Raw genomic sequence first — 26,621 nt, 5'->3', positions numbered from 1 at the left:
TTTAATAATAATAATAATACCAATAATAATAATGTGAAAGGCAGAAACTAGAGCAATGGAACAATGGAAATGATTGACAAATGGGAGGGAAATGAGGAGATATTTGATTATATTTTACTAAAAATAAAAAATGGAGAAAGAATATTCTCTGAAGAAAATGTGAGACAAAAATTAAAACTAGTTAAAACAGCCACAATAGTGGCAGCAACAGCTCAGCCCAGCAGCATCTCTGCTTTCACAGGCTCTCTAGCTCCTTGCTAGTATTATTTGTAAGGTTGTCTGAAGTGCACCAGGTGCTAATGCAGCTAAACTATTCTGGCTCTCCAGGAGACATCATTGAATGTCTGTGTGTTCACTGTTATTAAACTGTGACAATTCAAAATCCAAGAGAAATTTCCATTTCTAATTCTATTTAAACCCTAATTGTGCAAAATGGCTGCTCCATGACTTTACCTGGATTATAATTATTAATTATCATCATCACCATCATCATCATTTTGTATCAAGACAACCATTATTGACCCATGATTCAATAAACTAGGATTAAATGTTTATTTTGAATTTATGAGGAACCGAGTAAAATCCTCAGACCCACATCAACAGAAAAAGGAAATGAAAAATCTATAAGTGGTTATGTAAATGGTGTGGATTGCCATGAGTGTCTGTAGTCCCAGTGTTGGGAATAGTGAGAAGAGGCCCTGGAGCCTCCTATTCAACTAGTCTAACTGAACTGCAATGTACATAGCCCAAGAAGTGATCCTATCTCAAAAAAAAAAGAGTGGATCATGGTTGAGGAGGTCTCTGGACTGCAATCTCTGGCCTCTACTTCCACACACATGTTTGCAAGCACACATGTATTTTGTTTTCTTTTTTCTTTAAGACATTCCTCTGTAATTAGCCCCTTTATAGTCATCAAGTGAAACTTATGCAGCATAGTATGTCTTACCAGTTAGTAAAAGTGATGTTAATCTTCAGCAATGTTTATATTCAAGAAACAATATTTTACACTTCATGAAGAATTAGCTATATAGATTAATATCCTCTTCCTCCTCTCATTTTCTCTTTTCTTCTCTTCACTTTCTTGACACTCATTCTTTTCAAACTTTTCTTGTCCTTTTCCTACTTCTAAACACACACACACACACACAAACACACCCACACCCACACAAACACACACACACACACACACACACACACACATAGACACAACCCTCAGCCTCAAAGGTGCTATTTTTTCTCTGTGCACATGTGGATGTAAGAGAACAATTTTGGGATATTGTTCCTAGGTGCCAGCCACCATATTTTTCTTTCTCACTAGTTTGGACTAGTCTCAATAGTCTAGACTAGTTAGCAATGAAGCCTAGACATCCATCTGTCTCTACCTCCCTACACTAGGATTCCATAGGAGCACCATTGTGTCTGATCTCCCGACATGTAGATTTCAGGCCACTAAAATACGGTTTGTCTAGCCAGGGGTAGAAGAGGAATTCATCTCAATCTTTTAAAGATGACTGAGTTACTTGAGATGACAGAGATGATTGTGTCATTTAGTAATAGCTTTGAGGGAAGAGAACTAATTAACAGACATCCACATGGGGAACTCTAAGCAGGAAAGTAGTTCTAAAGGAATTTAGAATTTAGTGCAGCTGTGATGGTGAGATGAAGGTGGACTTTTCCAGCTCTTGTCAGGTATTAACACCTCAAAATAACTGCTTTTCATAAAGAGCTTTCCTCATTTTTCACATGTTTTACTGTATTGGACTTCTGAATGTCTTCTCTCTGTTTGCCTCCCATTGTTCTGGGAGATTTAACTGTGTGGATAATTCAGGGGAAATGTGTGTTTTGTATATGTAGATAGTGAGTGCATGAAAAATAAGGATTTCCCTGTACAACAAATTTTTGCCTGGTTTAAAGTCCCACATATTAGAAAGTAAAAAGAGAAAATTGCAACTGCTTTATAATTATTGTTTGCTTTATTTAAGTCAGTGTCTCTTATAGCCCAGGCTGTCCTCTGACTTGTTATATAGCTTAGGACAATGGTGTATTCCTGATCACCTTGTCTCACCCATTTTAGTGCTGGGAGTGGATTACAGAACTAGTTCACTATGCCTGCCTGGTTTGTGTTTATGGTGCTGGGAATCCAACCCAGAGTTTCTTACATGCTAAGGAAAGCACACTATGCCAATTTTACTATACACCTAGCCTTATTGGATAATTTTAAATCTTTCAAATTAGTAAAAGAACCAAAAATATTTGCATTTTAAGTGCCTAGACTATGCCAAACAATAACATGACAGCTATTACCAAGGAAGGTTTATTACTCAACTAATGCTGTCCAGGTGCCTCATATCTGTACTGTCGCTTCTTTGGATTATACTGTTATTTTCTGAATAGAAGCTGCTAACTAGTGCAATACTCATAATCATTAAAGACAACAGAAAGATAATAAAGGCATCAAGAGCCCAAGCTTGTTATTCTTTTTTCCTTTTGTCTCAACGAAATATAATTTAAGAATATTTTCCCTGGCTCAAAAGGGTAGCACATAAAATTGTTTTTTCTAGTTTTGACCTCATTGTAATGTTTCCACTTTTTGTGTTAGATATGTAAATTCATCTCTATGTGTAGACCATCTTTGTCTTCAAAGAAGATTCAAATTTTATTATTTCTTTGAGGCAGTGATCATGAATTTTCAGGTTTTTTTTTTTTTTTAATTCCACTGGCTGTTCTGTACAATAGCCCTCAAACATGACTAGTTTTAAAAAACACATATGTCATTGAACCACTTAAATTAACTTTTAAATAATTTGAAGGGAGGGATGTTATAAAATGAAAATATCCTGTTACTCTGCCCAAAATACAGACAATAATTCTTTAATGCCGCATTTAAACTGAATATTTCGCATTGCTACATATAAAAATAAAGTATGTTTACCCTTATCGCAAGCTGATCCAGCTAAATCAGTTGCAATATCATCTAATGTTTTATACATTTGAGTTTATGTTCTTGACTCTTAATGCTTTAACTATGTTCTTTTAATAAAAATATCTTTTTACATGCATGAATGCATAAGAGTATATATTAAAATATGTAGAGGCTTGAAATAAAGGAAAGTTGGAATCCAGAAAATATGGAAAAGAGAGGGACAGAGACAGGAAGAGAAACTTGTTATGTATACACACACACACACACACACACACACACACACACACACACTATTGTGAACTCCACTGTAGACTTTCAGATTGCATTCATGACTTATAAATACCTTCTCTTTCAGATGAAATCCCACTCACTTGGTGGATTGGGAGGTCCAATGAAAAACACCCTTATTGGGGAGGTTCTGTTCCTGGAGTCCAGCAGTGTGGATGTGGGCTAGAGGAGAGTTGCATGGACAGTCGACATTTTTGCAATTGTGATGCTGGCACAGATAAATGGTAAGGAGGAATTCAATTTTCCTACAGTGGTAGAAAATTTCAATTCATATACATAACTGTTATAAAGAGAGAAAGCAGCACATACTAAATTCAGTGATAATTAGAACTGTATGAAAAACAAAACAAAACAAATGATCAAAAAAAGACCAAAAAGGCCTGGAAACCTGAGAGATGGCTCATCAATTAAGAGCAGTGGGTGCTCTTCAAAAGAAGCTGTATTTGTTTATTAGCAGCAATATGTTGGGTGAAAACTGCCCTAATTCAAAAAGATCTAGTGCTTCTTATGGCATAAATTGCATGCACATGGTTCATGTATATATTAGGAAGATACTCATATGCAAAAAATAAAAAGAAAGAATATCTCTTTTATGTTGTAGAGTAATAGTGATATTTGTGCCAACAACTCCTTGCATGCTAAACTTTTCATTCTAAGCAAGGAATGCAATGATTCCATTCTAAACAAGGAATGAGATTTGCCTTTTAGTAGATTTTTCAGTTTCTTACCACACCTCTCCTGTGTATGTGTGTGTGTGTGTGTGTGTGTGTATGTGGGAAAGGCATGATGGTAGGAGCTTGAGGCAGGGGAATCACATTGTACTTACAGGCAGGAAGCAGAGAGAATGCTGAAAATGGATGTGAATTTATTTTATCCTTTTAATTCAGTCTACAACTCTAGCCCAGAAAATAGTATTGCTCACATTTGAAGTGGTCTTCCCCCTTCAAATAACCCAATATAGACAACTAGATCCTATTAGGTTAAGAATCGTGAGGATAAGAGGATGTCTAATTGTCATTTTCAAGCTTTGTATAATTGTGAGAATGTTTTTAGGTAATTATTTAATGGATGGTGAAGAGAGGGAAAGAGAGAAATTCTCTGATCCCAGGCTCTCAGATTCACTAGTGAACTTGAGTGACAAGTCTACTCACTGTGTCTGATAATAGAACGTATTTCAAGTTTATAGGCTCAGAAACACCTTCACTTTACTTTATGCTACACTATTAAAGATGCTGACACACAATCAAAATCAAATGATGAAGAGGACATTGTAAATGGAATGTTTCTTCCTCTTTATATTTTATCTCAGAGGCACACTGTCCCGTATCTTTTCAGTGTACAATTCCCAGGGGTTTGTTGATTACACAGTAGTGATGGGATAATAACTATACCTCACTTATTCAGTATGAAGTCCTCCTGCATTTTCTTCTCCAAATGGTCCATTGATAATATCACCTATTCAAATCTCCCTTTATAGATCTGATCATTAATTCACTAACCTCTGAACTACCTAGGATTTGATTTAACTTAATCACCTATTCAATGCTTGCACGAACTTATCAAAATGCCTTTACTTCAATTCCTCCTGTGCCAACAAACTTGTATGTGTGCAGATGTACATGCACACAAACAACTGAGTATATAAAAACTGAGGTCAATATCAGAGCTATTTCTCAAGTGCTGTCTGAGCTGTATTTTTCAGAAGTTCAATAATCTAACCAGGCCAGATGGCCAGTGATCCTTAGGGAACTATTTTTCTCTGCTTACATAGGACAATGGGATTATAATCACATATTGTTATCCTCATTTATATTTACTTGTGTTGGATATAAAACTCTGGATCTCATGTATGCACAACAATCATTTGACTAACAGGTATTTTTGCCGCACTTGCCAGCACTTTTAGTACTATATAGATTAGGCCATAATTTAAAATTCTCTACATTTCTTATATATATATATAAGATATATATATATATATGATATTGACCAACATTCTGGTTAAGAAACCATTTATGGTTACCCAAGGTTTATATATAGGTCTGGTTCGACAACTGTCTTAATTTAGTCTCTAAAGCTGTGATTAAAGACCATGATTATCTTAGTGAAAGGGGGATTCATGTTTATAGTTCCAGAGGGTTATGTGCTATCACCATCACAGTAGCAGGCAGGCATGTTATTTAAAGACCAAATATGAGCACTCCCATTCTAATCTGCAAGCAGGAAGCATAGTCAGCAAACAGGGAATGAGATGAACTTCTGAAAGTTCACATCTTGCCCCTAGTGACACACTTCCAGCAATCACACATCTCATAAACCTCTTCATACAGCATAATCAACTGGCAAACAAGTTTTGCAATATCAGATCCTATTGGGTCATTCTTATTTAAACTACAACAGCCAATATACTGTGTCTAATGAAAGGAGATGACATTTCCTTATTAGGTGTCTTACTTCACCATTGAGAGTTTAGGAAGAACAACTCAGTGCAAAGTGTAAGGGAGAAGAGATATAGACATTCTATTCCTCCTGATGGAATACAGGCATACATCTGGAGTTAACTATTCTACACTTCACTGGTAGCTTAAGAGTTAGTTGCATCAATCAAAACAACCCTGAGATTTCATCTTACACCAGTCAGAATGGCTAAGATTAAAAATTCAGGAGACAGCAGGTGTTGGAGAGGGTGTGGAGAAATAGGGACACTCCTCCACTGCTGGTGGGGTTGCAAATTAGTACAACCACTCTGGAAAGCAGTCTGGCGGTTCCTCCGAAAACTGGGCACCTCACTTCCAGAAGATCCTGCTATACCACTCCTGGGCATAAACCCAGAGGATTCCCCACCATGTAATAAGGATACATACTCTACTATGTTCATAACAGCCCTATTTATAATTGCCAGATGCTGGAAAGAACCCAGGTATCCCTCAACAGAAGAGTGGATGCAAAAAATGTGGTATATCTACACAATGGAGTACTATTCAGCCACTAGAAACAATGAATTCATGAAATTCTTAGGCAAATGGATGGAGCTAGAGAACATCATACTAAGTGAGATAACCCAGACTCAAAAGGTGAATCATGGTATGCACTCACTAATAAGTGGATATTAACCTAGAAAACTGGAATACCCAAAACATAATCCACACATCAAATGAGGTACAAGAAGAAAGGAGGAGTGGCCCCTGGTTCTGGAAAGACTCAGTGAAGCAGTATTCGGCAAAACCAGAACGGGGAAGTGGGAAGGGGTGGGTGGGAGGACAGGGGAAGAGAAGGGGACTTACGGTACTTTCGAGGAGTGGGGGGCTAGAAAAGGGGAAATCATTTGAAATGTAAATAAATTATATTGAATAAAAAAAATTAAAAAAAAAAGAGCATCCCAGTTTGCTGTGTGCTCTCAGTATTGTTTTTGATTACTCAGTCTTATGTTAAAAAAAAAAAAAAAAAAAAAAAGATTGAGTTGCATCCTGTGGTGAATGTTTTGGAGGACACATCATTCCAGAAGGATGTCATTTGGTTTAACTTTCCTAGTGAGATGTGAACAAATACTTATTTATCCCATATAGGGAGTTAATGACAGGTCCATGACACAGTTTCATCACTATGTCTCAGTAAGTTAACTAGTGTCTTTATTGAATATATTTATATAGCGTTGTGAAGGGTTATTGAAACAGGAGTGGTACTCAAACAATTGTCACTTCAAAGTTCTACCCAATCCTGAATGATAATTTTATGGAAACTGCACCCTGAAGACTCCCTTTCTGTTGAAGTTCCATATAGTATATACTCTGACATCTTCCAAAATAAATTGCAGATGGAGTAAGGAACGAAGGAATAATGTCTGGAGTCCCAAGTGAGGGTACTCTGACACTTCCATCTCCCCTTCTTCTATTGAGTATCTACTACTCCATTGTCATTACCATAGTCCTGACTACTTCTGTATTTGTTCTACTCTCTCAGTTGCCTTGGCTATGGAGTTAAGACGATATCTACTCCAAGATGACCACATTGATTTTCCTTGAAAAGTCATACTATATCTATATCATAATGTATGTTTTACTACATGTGTTATTGTTAATATTCAGTGTATTGACAGAATAATACTCTATGTAAGTCAGGCAAGAAAAAAGCAGAGAAAATGGAGGTAAAATTTTCTTTGTCTTAGAGGAATCCATAGTATGTTGGGGAAAGTGCTCCTTAATCATGAGTATCAGTTTTACCCTTCCCTGTATTCATGGCTAATCCAGATGTAACCATGGTTTGCACATATTTCACTTTTTGATTTTTTTGTTTTTGTTTTTTTATTTACTTGTATTTTGTTTCAGATCATTATATTTCCACTATTATCTCCAGTCTCTTGGTGAACATTAGGGTCTTCAAAAAATTTGTTCTTTAAAATTGCCTCAATTTCTGCTATTGTGTAAAGTTAGTAGGAAAAGAAAGTTGTGTTCATGCATCATCTTAATCCATTATACATGCCAAACAATTTTGTCAGTTAAAAGTCCTGAACTGACTGGAACAGATGCAGATACTCACATCCAACCATTGAACTGAAGTCGGGACCCCTATAGAGGAATTAATGGAAGTATTGAAGGAGCTGAAGGGGAGGACAATCCCATACGAAGGCCATCTGTAAGGCCAACTAACCTGGGCCACTGGAAGATCCCAGAGACTGAAACACCAACTATGCAGCATATACAGCCTGGTCCAAGGCCTCTGGCCCATATATAGTAGAGGACTGAGTGTCTGGCTTCAGTTGGAAAACAATGCGCCTAACCCTTCAGCATGGTTTGAGAGGTTCTGTTTCTAAGATAATCTACTTTTCTGGGTATTTTCCTTTTTTTGGAACCACTTAGGCAAAGGTTTTAAGTGGTTTAGTGGTTATCAGAGTGGTTACTCACTAGCATTGGCATCATACAAGTCCTTTTGGTTGATGGGAAGTATGCTGCTGTGAGTACACTGTGCTTTCATTGTTCAATCAGTGAGTAAAGAGATGGTTTCATGATGGTTTGTTTCTGTCTACCCTTGGATAATTCTGCTCTCAGCGTGTGGGTGCTTATGCTGCTTCTCAACTTGCTTGTTGTTTCTTTGATGGTTTGGGAGAAACAGGAAAGTCTCTTTACCACCAAGCAGTTCCCCAAGCCTTCCTGCCATATTATTCTCTAATTTGACACGTAAGCTAATACAGCCTGGAGGCAACTGCTACAGCTTGTTTAGGTCCATGATTGGGCCTAAAATGTTTAAAAAATAAAACTGTCTTATACTGTGTTGTCCATGCCCTGAACTACTTTTCATAAGACCCTATCTGTCCTTGGGGAATAGAGGTGAGGTAGCTGAGATTCAATGACACACACTCTGGGAACAGGTAAGAAGTACATCAGCAAGCTCATCTGAACACAGGTACTGTCTCCTTTAAAATACCCTCCACCTGTGCTGCGTTGGTCCCAAGAAAGCATCTCTTCTTTTTTTTTTGTTGTTACTGTAATAAGTTTTTATTTAATAACTATAGTGTTGCATTTATCAAATTTCACATAATTATATATGATTATATATTTCTCAATATTTTTTTTCTTTTTAAACTGGATATTTTCTTTATTTACATGTCAAAATGGATAGGGAATTTTCAGAGAAGAGACCTGGAAAGCATCTCTTCTAATTAGCAGTTCCTGATTGGCTGGCATTGCCTTCACCACCAATTCTTGGTCTCTCAGGCAGTTCTCAATTATGTCCTACTGCTGCAGATGCTATTGTGACTGTGCAGCCCCCAGCATTTACATAATGATTGCTCTGCTGTTTCTGCTACAATATTGTATTCAAATGGAGAGAGTAGAATGGTGTTACATACTCAAGAGATAATAGGAAAATATGAAAGGAGGAATAGCGGGAACTCATAACCAATGATTGAAATTTAAAGCCAATTTTCACATGATTATTTGAGGAAACTCTAAATAGTAGAATTATTTGGTATTCTGCCATGAATATTATAAAAGAACATTTCTGAAAATGTATTCAAGGATATAGCTGTATCTTCATCAATAGAGAGAAAACATTCTAAATATGAGCAACTTATGACTCACTTCTGCTCTATGAAACATCTTTCTAATGTTTAGAAGAAACGAAGATGAGGTTGAGGAGATAAATCAGTTGGGAAAGTACATGATAAGTAATCATGAGAACCTGAGTCTAATCTCGGGATCTCAGGTAAAATAAGCCAGCCTTAATGATTCACACTTGTAATTCAAATGTTGTATCAATGAAAACAGGATAAAGTCTGGGACAAATGAAGTGTTCCAAAGAAATGACATTCAAAGATTACTTTTGGTTTATGCTCACATGTGTACACACATTCACAGGCATCCATGCACACTGATGGACCGATGTATTCATGAACATTACACACGCACATATGTGGAATGAAGGTGTAGAAAGGGGTTTCTCAGTATTTGTAAGCTGTCAAGACCAATAAGATGCCAAGGACTAGTGATGTGTGGAGCTTAGCCAAACCTGAAAGTTGCAGGCTGTGAGTAAGCGCTGCCTTTAGAAACAATGTGGAAAGCACATCAGAAATAACACTGGATTACTGCTATCTGTAGCTCACAATCAGACATGAATCTAAACAGTGTTCCCTTTGTCTCCCTTGTCTACTCAACAAACTCCATTACTGTTCTAAATCTTGATCTTCCACAATTAACAAAAATACATAAAGTTAATTAATTTGCTGAATGTTAGGATTTATTTTTAAATCAAAACACCTTTATTATAAGATATTCAAAGTTTTCAGAATAAATGAATAAAGACAAAATTTTACTTCACTAGCACTTTGAATTTTCATGTATCTGTTCCATGTGAAAAATTATTTTTACTTTTTACAGTATCATAGTTTCATGTATTTCTTTTTTTTAATTTTCTATATTCTTTGTTTACATTCCAAAGTTTTCCCCTTTCCCAGTTCCCCCCACCCCCCATATGTCCCATAAGGCCTCTTCTCTCCATCCATTCTCCTATCTTTCCCCCTCCCTTTTCTCTGTCCTGTTACTCCCCTACAATGCTGGATCAATCCTTTCTAGGATTAGGGCCCTCTTCTTCCTCCTTCATGGGAATCATTTGATATGCTAATTATATCTTCAGTATTCAGAACTTCAGGGCTAATTAATATCCACTTATCAATGATTGCATTCCATGTGTATATATATTAAATATTTCTTTTTTTATTCGATGTATTCTTTATTTACAATTCAAATGATTTCCCATTTTCTGCGTCCCCACTCCCCGCAAGTCCTATAGGCCCTCTTTGCTTCCCCTGTTCCTCCATTAACTCCTTCCCACTTCCCTGCTCTGGTATTCCCCTATAGTGTTGCATTGAGTCTTTCCAGAACAAGGGGCCACTCCTATGTTCTTTTTGGACATCATTTTAATATGTGGATAATTTCTTGGGTATTCCAAGTTTCTAGGTTATTAACCACTTATCAGTGAGTGCATACCATGACTGATCTTTTGAGACTGGGTTACCTCACTTAGTATGATGTTCTCCAGCTCCATCCATTTGTCTACGAATTTCATGAATTCATTGTTTTTAATTGCTGAATAGTACTCCATTGTGTAAATATACCACATTTTTTATATCCATTCCTCTGTTGAGGGACACTTGAGTTGTTTCCAGCTTCTGGCTACTACAAATAGGGCTGCTATGAACATAGTGGAGCTGTGTCCTTATTACATGCTGGGGAATCCTCTAGGTATATGCCCAGAAGTGGTATAGCTGGGTCATCCAGAAGTGTCATGCCCAGTTTTCTGAGGAGCCGCCAGACTGATTTCCAAAGTGGTTGCATCATCTTACAATCCCACCAGCAGTGGAGGAGTGTTCCTCTTCCTCCACATTTTCACAAGCACCTGCTGTCTCCTGAGTTTTTGACCTTAGCCATTCTGACTGCTGTGAGATGAAATTTCAGGGTTGTTTTGATTTGCATTTCCCTAATGATTAATGATGTTGAACATTTCTTAAGGTGTTTCTCAGCCCTTCAAAGTTCTTCATGTGAAAAATCTTTGTATAGTTCGGTACCCCACTTTTTAATGGGGTTATTTGGTTCTCTAGTTTCTACCTTCTTGAGTTCTCTGTATATATTAGATATTAGCCCTCTCCTCCCCGCTTCCGGATCCAGATCGGTGTGAGCAGCAGCGCCACATCTCCAGGACCTGAAAGAGGGAGGTGGGGCTTCCGGGCGGCCAGCTGGAGAGGTCAGTGTGCTCTGGTGAATCCAGCAGGCCCCAGCAGGAGCCTTCAGGCACCTGCTATGGGATCTGAACAGCCTGGGCCACAGCACTCGGTCTCCAGGAAGTACGGGGGACCTGGTGTGCGCCCAGAGGCAGTCTGGGAGCTCACAGCCAGCTCGTTCCCTATGGCACAGAGCTTAGGCTTCAGTCCTGAGGCCTCTGGCAGTAACCCTCCGACCTCTACGCTTCTGGATCCAGATCAGCCTGAGCAGCGACACCACATCTCCAAGTCCGTGTGCTCCAGTGGATTTGGCGGGCCCCAGCAGGATCCTTCAGGTGTCTGCTTCAGGGTCTGAACAGCCTGGACAACAACACCCTGTCTCCAGGCAGTGCAGGAGGTAAGCTGTGCACCAGAGGCCACCTGGGAAGGGGCAGCTTGCACTGGTGAGTCCAGCATTGACAACACCAACGAACACCAGTGAGAACTAGATGGCAAAAGGCAGACGCAGGAACATCACTAAAAGAAATCAAGACAATATGGCAACATCTGAACCCAATTCTCCTTTACCAGCATGTCCTGGATACCCCATCACACCAATAAAACAAGATTTGGACCTAAAATCACTGGTCATGTTGCTGGTACAGGAACACATGAAGGACATACTTAAAGAAATTCAAGAGAAAATGGATCAAAAGTTAGAAGCCCTTGCAAGGGAAACACAAAAATCATTGAAAGAAATCCAGGAGAATGCAAAAGCCAATAATGAGGAAACACAAAAAACACTTAAAGAAATACGGGAGAACTTTGGTCAACAGGCTGAGGTCATGAAAGAGGAAACACAAAAATCTCTTAAAGAATTACACAAACAAGCAAGCTAAGGAGCTAAGCAAAACAATCCAGGATCTAAAATCAGAAGTAGAAACAACTAAGAAAACTCAAAGGGAGACAACTTTGGAGATAGAAAGCCTTGGGAAGAAATCAGTGGACATAGATGCAAATATCAACAACAGAATACAAGAGATAGAAGAAAGAATCTCAGACACTGAAGATACCATAGAAACCATGGACTCAACAGTTAAAGAAAATGCAAAAGGCAAAAAGCTTGTAACCCAAAATATCCAGGAAATCCAGGACACAATGAGAAGACCAAACCTAAGGATTATAGGCATAGATGAGAGTGAAGATTTACAGCTTAAAGGGCCAGCAAATATCTTCAATAAAATTATGGAAGAAAACTTCCCTAACCTAAAGAGAAAGATGCCCATGAATATACAAGAAGCCTACAGAACTCCAAAAAGACTGGACCAGAACAGAAATACTTCCTGTCACATAATAATCAAAACACCAAATGTACTAAACAAAGAAAGAATACTAAAGGCAGTAAGAGAAAAAGGCCAAGTAACATATAAAGGAAGACCTATCAGAATCACAGCAGACTTTTCACCTGAGACTATGAAGGCTAGAAGATCCTGGGCTGATCTCATGCAGATTCTAAGAGAACACAAATGCCAGCCAAAACAACTATATCCAACAAAACTCTCAATCACTGTAGATGGAGAAACTAAGATATTCCATGACAAAACCAAGTTTACCCAATATCTATCCACAAACCCAGCCCTAAAAAGGATAATAAGAGGAAAACACCAATACAGGGAGGGAAACTTCACCCTGGAAAAAGCAAGACAGTAACCTTTCATCAAACCCAAAAGAAGTTAAGCATTCAAATTTAAAAAATAACGTCAAAAATGGCAGGAAGTAACAATCACTATTCCTTAATATCTCTTAACATCAATGGACTCAATGCCCCAATAAAAAGACATAGACTAACTGACTGGATACATAAACAGGACCCTATATTTTGCTGCTTACAGGAAACACACCTAAGGGTGAAAGACAAACACGACCTTAGAGTAAAAGGCTGGAAGACAATTTTACAAGCAAATGGTCTCAGGAAACAAGCTGTAGCAGCCATTTTAATATCAGATAAAATTGACTTTCAACCCAAAGTCATCAAAAGAGACCCTGAGGGTAACTTCTTGCTGGTCAAAGGAAAAATACAACAAGAAGAACTCTCAATCCTGAACATCTATGCTCCAAATGCAAGGGCACCCTCATTCGTAAAAGAAACTTTATTAAACCCCAAAGCACACATTGCACCTAACACAATAATTGTGGGTGACTTCAACACTGCACTTTCCTCAATGGACCGATCAGGAAAACAGAAACTAAACAGGGACACAATGAAACAAATTGAAGCTTTGGACCAATTAGATTTAACAGATATATATAGAACATTCTGCACTGACTGCTCTTCTGAAGGTCTTGAGTTCAAATCCCAGTAGCCACATGGTGGCTCACAACAATCTGTAACAGGATTCGGTGCTTTCTTCTGGTGTGTCTGAAGACAGCTACAGTGTACTTACATAGAACAATAAATAAATCTTAAAAAAAAAAAAAGAACATTCTATCCTAAAGCAAAAGAATATACCTTTTTCTCAGCACCTCATGGTACCTTCTCCAAAATCGACCATATAATTGATCACAAGACAGACCTCAACAAATATAAGAAGATCGAACTAATCCCATGCCTCCTATCAGATCACTATGGAGTAAAAGTGGTCTTCAATAGCAACAAAAACAACAGAAAACCCACATACATGTGGAAATTGAACAATATTCTACTCAATGATACCTTGGTCTCCCCTTTCTCTAGAAACAATGTCCTTGAAAGATACCAAATACCAAAATTAAATCAGGACCAGTTCCTTCTACGAAGCCACAATTACGTTGATAACAAAAACCACACAAAGATCCAACAAAGAAAGAGAACTTCAGACAAATTTCCCTTAAGAACATCGATGCAAAAATACTCAATAAAATTCTTGCCAACCGAATCCAAGAACACATCAAAACGATCATCCACCATGATCAAGTAGGCTTTATCCCGGGAATGCAGGGTTGGTTCAATATACAGAAATCCATCAATGCAATCCACTACATAAACAAACTCAAAGAACAAAACCACATGGTCATTTCATTGGATGCTGAAAAAGCATTTGACAAAATTCAGCATCCTTTCATGCTTAAAGTCTTGGAAAGAACAGGAAGTCGAGGCCCATATCTAAACATAGTAAAAGCAATATACAGCAAACCGGTAGCCAGCATCAAACTAAATGGAGAGAAACTTGAAGCAATCCCACTAAAATCAGGGACCAGACAGGGCTGCCCCCTTTCTCCTTATCTTTTCAATGTTGTACTTGAGGTACTAGCTCGGGCAATTCGACAACATAAGGAGGTCAAAGGGATACAAATTGGAAAGGAAGAAGTCAAACTATCATTATTTGCAGACGACATGATAGTCTACCTAAGTGACCCAAAAAACTCCACTAGAGAGCTCCTACAGCTGATAAACAACTTCAGCAAAGTGGCAGATTATAAAGTCAACTCAAGCAAATCAGTGGCCTTCCTATACTCAAAGGATAAGCAGGCTGAGAAAGAAATTGGGGAAATGACCCCCTTCACAATAGCCACAAACAGTATCAAGTATCTTGGGGTGACTCTTACCAAACATGTGAAAGATCTTTACGACAAGAACTTCAAGACTCTGAAGAAGGAAATGGAAGAAGACCTCAAAAAATGGGAAAACCTCCCATGCTCATGGATCGGTAGAATCAATATAGTTAAAATGGCCATTTTGCCAAAAGCAATATACAGATTCAATGTAATAACCATCAAAATCCCAACTCAATTCTTCGTAGAGTTAGAAAGAGCAATTATCAAATTCATCTGGAATAACAAAAAAACCCAGGATAGCTAAAACTATTCCAAGCAACAAAAGAAAGTCTGGGGGAATCAGTATCCCTGACCTCAAGCAATTCTTCAGAGCAATAGTGTTAAAAACTGCATGGTATTGGTAAAGTGACAGGCAGGAGGATCAATGGAACAGGATTGAAGATCCAGAAATAAACCCACACACCTATGGCCACTTGGTCCTCGACAAAGAGGCTGAAAACATCCAATGGAAAAAAGATAGCCTTTTCAACAAATGGTGCTGGTTCAACTGGAGGTCAGCATGCAGAAGAATGCGAATTGATCCATTCCTTGTCTCCTTGTATTAAGCTCAAATCCAAATGGATCAAGGACCTCCACATAAAGCCAGACACTCTGAAGTTAATAGAATAGAAACTGGGGAAGACCCTTGAGGACATCGGTACAGGGAGAAAGTTTATGAACAGAACACCAATTGTGTATGCTCTAAGAGCAAGAATTGACAATTGGGACATCATAAAATTACAAAGTTTCTGTAAGGCAAAGGACACCATCAAGAGGACAAATCGGCAACCAACAAATTGGGAAAAGATCTTCACCAATCCTACATCAGATAGAGGGCTAATATCCAATATTTACAAAGAACTCAAGAAGTTAGACTCCAGAAAATCAAACAACCCTATTAAAAATGGGGTACAGAGTTAAACAAAGAATTCTCACCTGAAGAACATCGGATGGCGGAGAAGCATCTTAAAAAATGCTCAATTTCATTGGTCATTAGGGAAATGCAAATCAAAACAACCCTGAGATTTCACCTTACACCAGTCAGAATGGCTAAGATTAAAAATTCTGGAGATAGCAGGTGTTGGAGAGGGTGTGGAGAAAGAGGAACACTCCTCCACTGCTGGTGGGGCTGCAAATTGGTACAACCACTCTGGATATCAGTCTGGCGGTTCCTCCGAAAACTGGGCACCTCACTTCCAGAAGATCCTGCTATACCACTCTTGGGCATATACCCAGAGGATTCCCCACCATGGAATAAGGATACATGGTCTACTATGTTCATAGCAGCCCTATTTATAATTGCCAGATGCTGGAAAGAACCCAGGTATCCCTCAACAGAAGAGTGGATGCAAAAAATGTTGTATATCTACACAATGGAGTACTATTCAACCATTAGAAACAATGAATTCATGAAATTCTTAGGCAAATGGATGGACCTAGAGAACATCATACTAAGTGAGGTAACCCAGACTCAAAAGATGAATCATGGTATGCACTCACTAATAAGGGGATATTAACCTAGAAACCTGGATTACCCAAAACATAATCTACACATCAAATGAGGTACAAGAAGAAAGTAAGAGTGGCCCCTTGTTCTGGAAAGACTCCATGAAGCAGTATTCAGCAAAACCAGAACGAGGAAGTGGGAAGGGGTGGGTGGGAGAACAGGGGGAGAGAAGGGGGCTTACGGGACTTTTTGGGAGTGGGGGGCTAGCAAAGGGGAAATCATTTGAAATGTAAATAAAAAATATACCGAATAAAAAAAATTAAAAAAAAAAAAAAGATTTTAGCCCTCTGTCAGATTTAGGGTTGGTGAAGAGCCTTTCCCAATCTGTTGGTTGACGTTTCGTCCTTTTCACAGTGTCCTTTGCCTTACAGAAACTTTGTTGTTTTATGTGGTCCCATTTGTCAAATCTTGATCTTAGAGCATAAGCCATTGGTGTTCTATTCAGGAACTTTTCTGCTGTGCCGATGTCTTCAAGGGTCTCCCCAGTTTCTTTTCTATTAGTTTCAGTGTGTCAGGTTTTATGTGTTGGTCCTTGATTCATTTGGAGTTGAGCTTAGTACAAGGAGATAAGAATAGATCGATTCGCATTCTTTTGCATACTGACCTCCAATGGAAACAGCACCATTTGTTGAAAAGACTATCTTTTTTCCACTGGATGCTTTCAGGTCCTTTGTCAAAGATCAAGTGACCATAGGTGTGTGGGTTCATTTCTGGGTCTTCAATCCTCTTCCATTGATCGGCTTGCCTGTCATTGTACCAGTACCATGCAGTTTTTATCACTATTGCTCTGTATTAAAGTTTGAGGTCTGGGATACTGAATCCCCATGAAGTTCTTTTACTGTTGAGAATAGTTTTAGCTATCCTGGGTTTTTTGTTATTCCAGATGAATTTGAGCATTGCTCTTTCTAGCTCTATGAAGAACTAGGTTGGGATTTTGATGGGGATTGCAGTGAATCTGTAGACTGCTTTGGCAATATGGACATTTTAACTATATTAATCCTGCCAATCCATGAGCATGGAAGATTTTTCCATTTGCAGAGATCTTCTTCAATTTCCTTCTTCAGAGATCTGAAGTTCTTGTCATATAGGTCTTTTACTTGTTTGGTTAGAGTCACCCCAAGATACTTTATGCTGTTTGTGGCTATTGTGAAGGGTGTCATTTCCCTAATTTCTTTCTCAGTCTGCTTATCCTTTGAGTATATAAAGGCTACTGATTTGCTTGAGTTGATTTTGTCCAAAGCTTCAATTATGTTCACTATCTCCCTGTTTAGTTTCTGTTTTCCTGATCAGTCCATTGATGAGAGTGGAGTGTTGAAGTCACCCACAATTATTGTGTTAGGTGCAATGTTTGGTTTGAGCTTCAGTAAAGTTTCTTTTATGAATGAGGGCGCCCTTATATTTGGGGCATAGATGTTCAGGATTGAGAGTTCTTCTTGTTGGATTTTTCCTTTGGCCAGCAAGAAGTAACCTTCCATGTCTCTTTTGATGACATTAGGTTGAAAGTCAATTTAATCTGATATTAGAATGGCAACACCGGCTTGTTTCCTGAGACCATTTGCTTGTAGAATTGTCTTCCAGCCTTTTCCTCTAAGGTAGTTTTTGTCTTTGACACTGAGGTGTGTTTCCTGTATGCAGCAAAATGTAGCATCCTGTTTATGTAACCAGTCTGTTAGTCTATGTCTTTTTATTGGGGAATTGAGTCCATTGATGTTAAGAGATATTAAGGAGTAGTGGTTACTGCTTCCCATCATTTTGATGTTAATTTTATACTAGTGTGGTTATCTTCTTTTGGGTTTGATGAAAGAAGCTTAATATCCTGCTTTTTCCAGGGTATAGTTTCCCTTGTTGTAATGGTGTTATCCCCCTATTATCCTTTTTAGGGCTGGGTTTGTGGAAAGATAGTGTGTAAATTTGGTTTTGTCATGGAATATCTTGGTTTCTCCATCTATAGTGATTGAGAGTTTCACTGGGTATAGTAGTCTTGGCTGGCATTTGTGTTCTCTTAAAGCCTGCATGAGCTCTGCCCAGGATCCTCTAGCTTTCATGGTCTCTGGTGAGAAGTCTGGTGTAATTCTGATAGGTCTTCTTTATATGTTACTTGCCCTTTTTCTCTTACTGCCCTAAGTATTCTCTCTTTGTTTAGTACATTTGGAGTTTTGATTATTATGTGACGGGAGGTAGTTCTGTTCTGGTCCAGTCTGTTTGGAGTTCTGTAGGCTTCTTTTATTTTCATTGGCATCTCTCTCTTTAGGGTAGGAAACTTTTCTCCCATAATTTTGTTGAAGATATTTTCTGGCCCTTTAAGTTGTAAATGTTCACTCTCATCAATGCCTATAATCCTTAGATTTAACTTTCTCATTGTGTCCTGGAATTACTGGATGTTTTGGGTTACAAGCTTTTTGCATTTTGCATTTTCTTTGACTGTTGAGTCCATGGTTTCTATGGTATCTTCAGCATCTGAGATTCTTCCATCTCTTGTATTCTGTTGTTGTTATTTGCATCTATGATCCCAGATTTCTTCCCAAGGTTTTCTTTCTCCAATGTTGTCTCCCTTTGTGCTTTCTTAGTTGTTTCTACTTCTGTTTTCAGATACTGGAAGTTTTTGCTCAGTTCCGTCATTTGCTTGTTTGTGTTTTCCTCTAATACTTTGAGAGATTTTGTGTTTCCTCTTTCGTGACTTCTGCCTGTTGATCAAACTTCTCCTGTATTTTTTCAAGTGAATTTTGCATTTCCTCTTTATTGGCTACAAACTTCTGGCCCATATTGTCCTGAATTTATTTAAGTGATTTTTGTGTTTCCCTTGTAAGGGCTTCTAGCTTTTGATCATTTTTCTCCTGAATCTCCTTAAGAAATTTATTTATGTCCTTCATGTGTTCCTCTAACAGCATTCTTACCAGTGCTTTTAAATCCAACTCTTGTTTTTCTGATATGTTGGGGTATCCAGGGCTTGCTATTGTTGGAGAATTGGGTTCAGATGCTGATATATGCCTTGGTTTCTGTTAGCAACGTTCCTATGCTTGTCTTTATCCATCTAGTTCTCACTGGTGTTAGATGGTCTTATTGCCACTGGCTGGTGCCACAACCTATTGTGGACCTTTAGGGCTATTTCCGAGACACTGGATGTCTGGGTTTCCTCTGGCACAGATTACTGATATGCTGCCTTCCTCTTTTGTGCCTTTGGATCCCTGCTCAGTCTTGCCTCAGGAAATGTTATACTTGGGTTGTCAAGTTGAACCAGGTATTCTCAGACTTCTCTGTTATGGAGCAAGGATGGTGAGTGGGGGGTCACTCCCTCTGTGGATTCTCACATAGGATACAGGCCCCACGACTGACTGGCTTGCAGATAAACCACCTATGTTCTCAGGTTCTGAGTGCAGGCATACCCCTAGAGATTTGCACCCTCAGAGATGTTAAGCTCAGGATAATACACTACCTAGTGATGTTTTTCTGCCCTGGCAGGCCACAAAGATGGCCACAGGTGTAGCTCCCTCTGCTCTTCTCTGCAAAGGATACAGACCTCACAACCTACCAGCTGGGAGATGAACCACCTGTGTGCTCAGGTCCTGGGCGCAGGCAGACCTCTGGCTGTTTTCACTCCCAGAGATTTAAAGCTTGGGGTGATACAGTACCTAGTGCCTCTCTTCTGCTCCAGCAGGCAGAGAATATAGTCGCAGGGATTCTCTCCCTCTGCTGGTCTCCAGGCAGGACACAGGCCCCATGCCCAGTGAACTGGCAGATGAACCACCTATGTGCTCAGTTCCTGAGCCCAGGCAGACCCCTGGTAGCTTGCACCCCCAGAGATCTAAAGCTCAGGGTGATACAGTACCCAATGAAGCCCTTTTGCTCTGGCAGGCAGCAAATATAGCCGCGGGGATTCTCTCCCTGTGTTGGTCTCCAGGCAGGACACACGCCCCATGCCCGGAGGTCTGGCAGATGAACCTCCTATGTGCTCAGTTCCTGAGCGCAGGCAGACCGCTGGTGGTTTGCACCCCCAGAGATCTAAAGCTCGGGGTGATACAATACCTAGTGAAGCTCTTCTTCTCAGGCAGACAGCAAATATGGCCGCGGGGATTCTCTCCCTGTGCTGGTCTCCTGGTAGGACACAGGCCCCACGCCCGGATGTCTGGCAGATGAACCTACTATGTGCTCAGTTCCTGAGCCCAGGCAGACCGCTGGTGGTTTGCACCCCTAGATGTCTAAAGCTCGGGGTAATACAGTACCTAGTGAAGCTCTTCTGCTCCAGCAGGCAGCGAATATGGCCGTGGGGATTCTCTCCCAGTGCTGGTCTCCAGGCAGGACACAGGTCCCATGCCCAGAGGTCTGGCAGATGAACTGCCTATGAGCTCAGTTCCTGAGCACAGGCAAACCCCTGGTGATTTACACCCCCAGAGATCTAAAGGTCAGGGTAATACAGTACCTAGTGAAGCTCTTCTTCTCAGGCAGACAGCAAATATGGCCGCGGGGATTCTCTCCCTGAGCTGGTCTCCAGGCAGGACACCAGTTTCATGTATTCCTATAATTAACTTTTGTAATTTTCCATTCCTGTCTCTAATCCTGACCATCTCTTATAAATAAGCCCCCACACTTTTCTTCATTTCTACATTTTTGTTTCTGTAGTCACTGGCTTAAATTATACTTGCTTGTCCAAGTTTGAGTAAGAAGATGCTTAATGAAGTATGAAAGTGTAGAACCCCATAATTGGCCTCAGTATTGAGAGTAGGATGGTGGTGTGTTCATCTCTAAATGGAACATTTATGTAATTCTGTCCAAGACTTAGGAAACATCATAGAAGAGGAATTAGGGAAAGTTTATGAGCCAAAGAATGAGAAATATGCAGCAAAAAATGTTGTCTGGGCATGATATAGCCTTTTTATTATTGCATTGACTGCACAAGACCTGTGTAATACCAGCCCTTGAAATTCTTGTGGATGAAGAAACTATTCTGATGCCCCACACATCCCTATAACCTTTATGGGGTTCTAAAATGGGGTTCTAGTCAGTCTAACAATGTGTAAAACAATGATAAAACACACATCAGATCTATAGGTTTTGAAGGTTAACTGTAGTTAGGGAGATGGGTTGAGGAGTGTCATTTCATCAGTGTTGTAGCCACGAATACATTGTCATATGCAAAATACTCCTGCAGATAATGGTCCCACATTTAGACTATTTCCATATGTAAGTATTCCATAGGCATATAGGATTTTAAACTGCATGTTCACTTATTACTAAATGTATATCAAATTAAGTGTATTGCTTTTCAACTTCTCCCAGAAAACAATGTGAAATATATTACAAATCTTTTCTTGACTTCATTTAACCAACATACAAGCTAAGACATCATGCTGGCTTTATTGGGTGCAGTATCTTCCAGATTCTGCTTTTGTAGTTTTCAACTTTCTATGATGAGAGTTTGACTTGTAAAAGACTTTCTCCCATTAACAAATAATGCAGTAGTAAAACATCTTGAGTTTTTGATATGTATTATTTTAATTGTTTTGCACATTTTTAGATTAATAATAATCACATTTAGAATTGTTAGAGGATAGATTGCGATAGATTGAGGAAAATGACTGAATCTGGGTAATGGAGTCATAATACAGATTTCCACAGAGACAATACCAAGGAGAAAACTCTGGCCATGTAGAGTATGCAGAGAATAGCTTAGATATGTGATAGTCAACAGAGATAGCTAACTGTATAGGATCTCAAACCACTGAGGAGAGTAGTATGATTAAGTCAACTGAGATGCAAGGACCATGCTGAGTCATGGGAATTTAGATTGAATAAAAAGGAAAAATGGAGCTGAGCACCAGCATTCACCTCTTCATATACTGACTGCATTGTGACTAGTTGGCACAAGCTCTTGGCTCCATGATGAACAGTGCACTTGAATTGTAAGCCAAAAGTCACCTTTATCACAACACTATGAAAGGTAACTCTTGCAGTGACAGGAGCAGATGTAGTTAGCCTTCACCAGAGTCACACAGTGACTCCCAGAAAGATTCCTGTCATGCTGAAAATTTTCTGGAGTCCTCAATTATCTGGGTCCCGGGACAAACCTGTTGTGACAGTCTACTCCTAATTTCCTTCATGTTACTTCCTGAAGTCATCTAATTTCTGACTTCAATCCGCCTTGGTTTTGTGTGTGTGTGTGTGTGTGTGTGTGTGTGTTCATCTCTGTGTCTGTGTGTGTTTGTGTATGTTTGTGTGTGTGTGTGTATGTGTGTGTGTTTGCTTACACAGTCCATGGAAAAGCACATGGCCATCTTAAGACAATCTCAATGAGTGTATATTAAAGGTACACTATTATTATACACAAAAAATGAGCTAACTCTATCTACTTTGCACATCTACAGCATTTAAACAGTTGTTCCTATTTTTTTTAAGTACCACTGCTATAGTCTGAATGCTAACAGTAATAAACTATTAACTAAATTTTTATTGTGGAACAGGATATTAAAATCCTATATTTATTATTTGTTATCTAAAGGATTTAAATCATTGAGCATCCTGGTGCATCAGGTACTGGTTTTATCTTTATAAACAGGGAAAGGAAAAGTACTGTTTCTGGATATTGTTTTCTGGGATAGCAAATAATCTTTACATCTATCAAATGTGGCATGTTTCTGTTTTGGAAAAGTATGTTGTTATTTATATTATTTTCTATAATATTTCAAAGTCCTGAATTAATTATAAGAGACAACATTGGTTTATATATTAAATTTGTATTTATGAAATCTGCAGATAAACAAAATTTTACTGTAGTGAAATAAAAGATTGAATGTTATGAAAGAATTTCATGCCAGCATAATGTTTCCTTCAACTTTGAAATTCTAGGTAGAATAAAGTTATATTTCAGATTTTCCCAAAATATCTCAACATGGGGCTTCTGGTAAATTTACCTTGCAGTGGATGAACCTGTTCTGTATGAACAAAGCAAAAGAGCTGTGAGTGTGTAACCAAGGAGGCTATGCTCAATCACAGCACCTGCCAAGTTGACCAAGATATAATAATCTTAGGGAGTCAGTCTCAAAGTGATTTCAAAGTAGGAAATTGAAACCCAGTCAATTGAAATGTGCTGAATGTGAAGAAGGCCTGTGTGAATAGAATAGGACAGTTACCCAGAGGCCAATCAATGGCAGTTCAAGGTCTCAGGGATGTTATCATGCATACAACAATGTCTACTGAAGATACCCAGCATGTGAAATAAAAAAGGGAAAAAGCTCCCTCCTCCTCTGCCACAGTGTGTACTGCTCCTTCAGATGTGGTAGACCCCTCCCAGTTCTGCCACAGAGGAGACCACATTTCCTGATACTTTCTAGAGAACAAGCAGCATGCAGGGCATTTGACAACCAGCAGCATGCAGGGCATTCTACCCTTGCCATGTCGACCTCAGGGAAGACCTCATCTCCTGATAAGTCCTGGAGAACAATAAGCATGCAGGGCATTTTAGAGAAAGGGAATTCCAGGAATACAGATACACAGGCCTGCTGGACTGAGAAGCCACAGTCAGAGACAGCAAGACTGGCTAACACCAGATTTGACTAGATAGCAATAGGCAAATGAAAGATCATTTCCAGAAGAAACAAAGGCAATGTGGCACCACTAGAACCCAGTTCTCTCAGAACAGCAAGTCCTGGATACTCATCACATCAGAAAAGCAAGAGCTAGATTTAAAATCACATCTCATGATGCCAATAGAGGACCTCAAGAAGGACATAAATAACTCCCTTAAAGAAATATAGGAAAACATGGGTCAACAGGTAGAAACCCTTAAAGAAGAAACAAACAAACAAACAAAAATCCCTTAAAGAAATACAGGAGAATATGGGTCAACAGGTAGAAGCCCTTAAAGAGGAAGAACAAAAATAAAGATTTTCAGGAAAACACAAACAAACAAGTGAAGGAACTGAACAAAACTATCCAGGATGTAAAAATTGAAGTTAAAAAAAAAAATAAAGAAATCACAAAGTGAGATATCTCTGGAGATAGACAACCTCTGAGAGAATTCAGGAGTCATATATGCAAGCATCAACAACAAAATAAAAGAGATAGAAGAAAGAATCTCAGATTCTGAAGATTCCATAGAAAACATTGTCTCAACAGTCAAAGACAATGCAAAATGCAAAATGTTACTAACCCAAACATTCAGTAAATCCAGTACACAATGAGAAGACCAAACCTAAGGATTATAGTTATAGAAGAGAGCAAGGACTTACATTTTAAATGGCCAGTAAATATCTTCAACAAAATTACAGAAAAAAAAAAATTCCCTAACCTAAAGAAGTTGATGCTCATGAACATACAAAAAGCCAATAGCACTCCAAACAGACTGGACCAGAGCAGAAATTCATCCAGTCACATAAATATCAAAACACACACACACACACACACACACACACATACACACACAAAACCACTAAACAAAAAAGAATATTAAAAGGAGAAAGGGAAAAAGGTCAAGTAACATATAAAGGCAGACGTATCAGAATTACACCAGACTTCTCACCAGAAAGTATGAAACCTAGAAGATCCTGGGCAGATGTCATACAGACCCTAAGAGAACATAAATGTCAGCTGAGACTATTATACCCAGCAAAACTCTCAATTACTATAGAGGGAGAAAACAAGACATCCCATGACTAAAGGAAATTTACAAAATACCTCTCCACAAATCTAGTTCTACAAAGGATAAAGGGTGGAAAATACCAACACAAGATGGCACACCATAGAAATAGCAATAAAGTAATTTTCTTTCAACATACCCAACAGAAGATAGCTACCCAAACAGAATTTCACCTTTAACAAACATGGTAACAGTAACCAACAATCACTTTTCCTTAATATCTTTTAACATCAATGGTCTCAATTTCCCAATGAAAAGACATAGACTAACACACTGGACACATAAACAGAACCCGACATATATTGCTGCATACAAGAAACCCACCCCATTGTCAAAGGCAGTAACTATTTCAGGGTCAAAGATGGAAAAATAATTTCCTAAGCAAATGAACAAAAGAAACAAGCTGGAGTTGCTATTCTTATATTGGATAAAATTGACTTTCAACCAAAAGTTGTCAAAAAAGATAAGAAAGGACCCTTCATACTGGTCAAAGGAAAAGTCTCCCAAGATGAACTCTCAATTCTGAACATGAATGCTCCGAACACTAGGACACTCAAATTCATAAGAGAAACTTTCTTAAAGCTCAAATCACACATTGCACTGTACACAATAATAGTGGGAGACTTTAACATCACACTCCCAACAATAGACAAATCATGGAAATAGAAACTAAACAGAGACACAATGAAACTAATTGAAGTTATGGACCAAATGGTACTAATAGATATTTATAGGACATTCCACCATAAAGCAAAAGAATATACCTTTTTCTTAGCACCTCACATTACCTTCTCCAAAATTGATTATATAACTGGTCACAAAACAAGCTCAACAGATACAGAAATTTTTAAATTATTCCATGTACCTTATCAGATCACCATTGCCTAAGGCTGTTCTTAAGTTCAAACACAATGGAAAACGCATATACATGTAGACTTTGAACAACATTCTTCTCAATGATAGCTTGGTCAAGGAAGAAATAAAGAAAGAAATCAAAGACTTTTTAGAATATAATGAAAATGAAGACACATCACACCAAAACTTATGGGACACAATGAAAGCAGTGCTAGGAGGAAAACTCATAGCTTTGAGTGCCTCCAAAAGGAAAAATGGAGAGAGCTTACACTAACAGCTTGACCATGCACCTGAAATCTCTAGAACAAAAAGAAGGAAATACACCCAAGAGTAGTAGAGGGCAGGAAATAATCAAACTCAGGGCTAAAATCATCCAAATAGAAACAAAAAGAAATATACAAAGAATAAACAAGACCAGCAGCTGGTTCATTGAGAAAATCAACAAGATAGATTAACCCTTAGACAGACTAACCAGATATCACAGAAGCACTACCCAAATTAATAAAATCAAAAATGAAAGGGGAGACATAACATCAGAAACTAGAAAATGAAAAAATCATCAGATCCTACTACAAAAGCTTATACTCAATGAATCTTGAAAATCTGGATGAAATGGGCATCTTTCTAGATACATACCAGGTGCCAATGTTAAAAC

At 38.6% G+C, this 26,621-nt stretch overlaps 1 protein-coding gene across 3 annotated transcripts in view; it reads left to right on the top strand.

Annotated features, from left to right (window-relative positions):
- The window catches only part of LOC127697757 (contactin-associated protein like 5-3), an 826,357-nt gene that overhangs the window by 615,865 nt on the left and 183,871 nt on the right, over positions 1 to 26,621 (top strand). For 2 of the 3 annotated variants that reach the window (XM_052201047.1, XM_052201046.1), the window contains exon 14: positions 3,279 to 3,435. In XM_052201047.1, the coding sequence (XP_052057007.1) occupies positions 3,279 to 3,435 (157 nt within the window). Of the gene's footprint in view, positions 1 to 3,278; positions 3,436 to 10,986; positions 10,991 to 26,621 lie in introns of all 3 variants that reach the window. The other variant, XM_052201048.1, reaches the window with a different exon arrangement.

The sequence above is a fragment of the Apodemus sylvaticus genome, chromosome 12, assembly GCF_947179515.1.
Source record: "Apodemus sylvaticus chromosome 12, mApoSyl1.1, whole genome shotgun sequence".
Taxonomy (NCBI): domain Eukaryota; kingdom Metazoa; phylum Chordata; class Mammalia; order Rodentia; family Muridae; genus Apodemus; species Apodemus sylvaticus.
The sequence above is the reverse complement of the archived record's forward strand: the minus strand, read 5'-3'. Positions and strand labels throughout refer to the sequence as shown.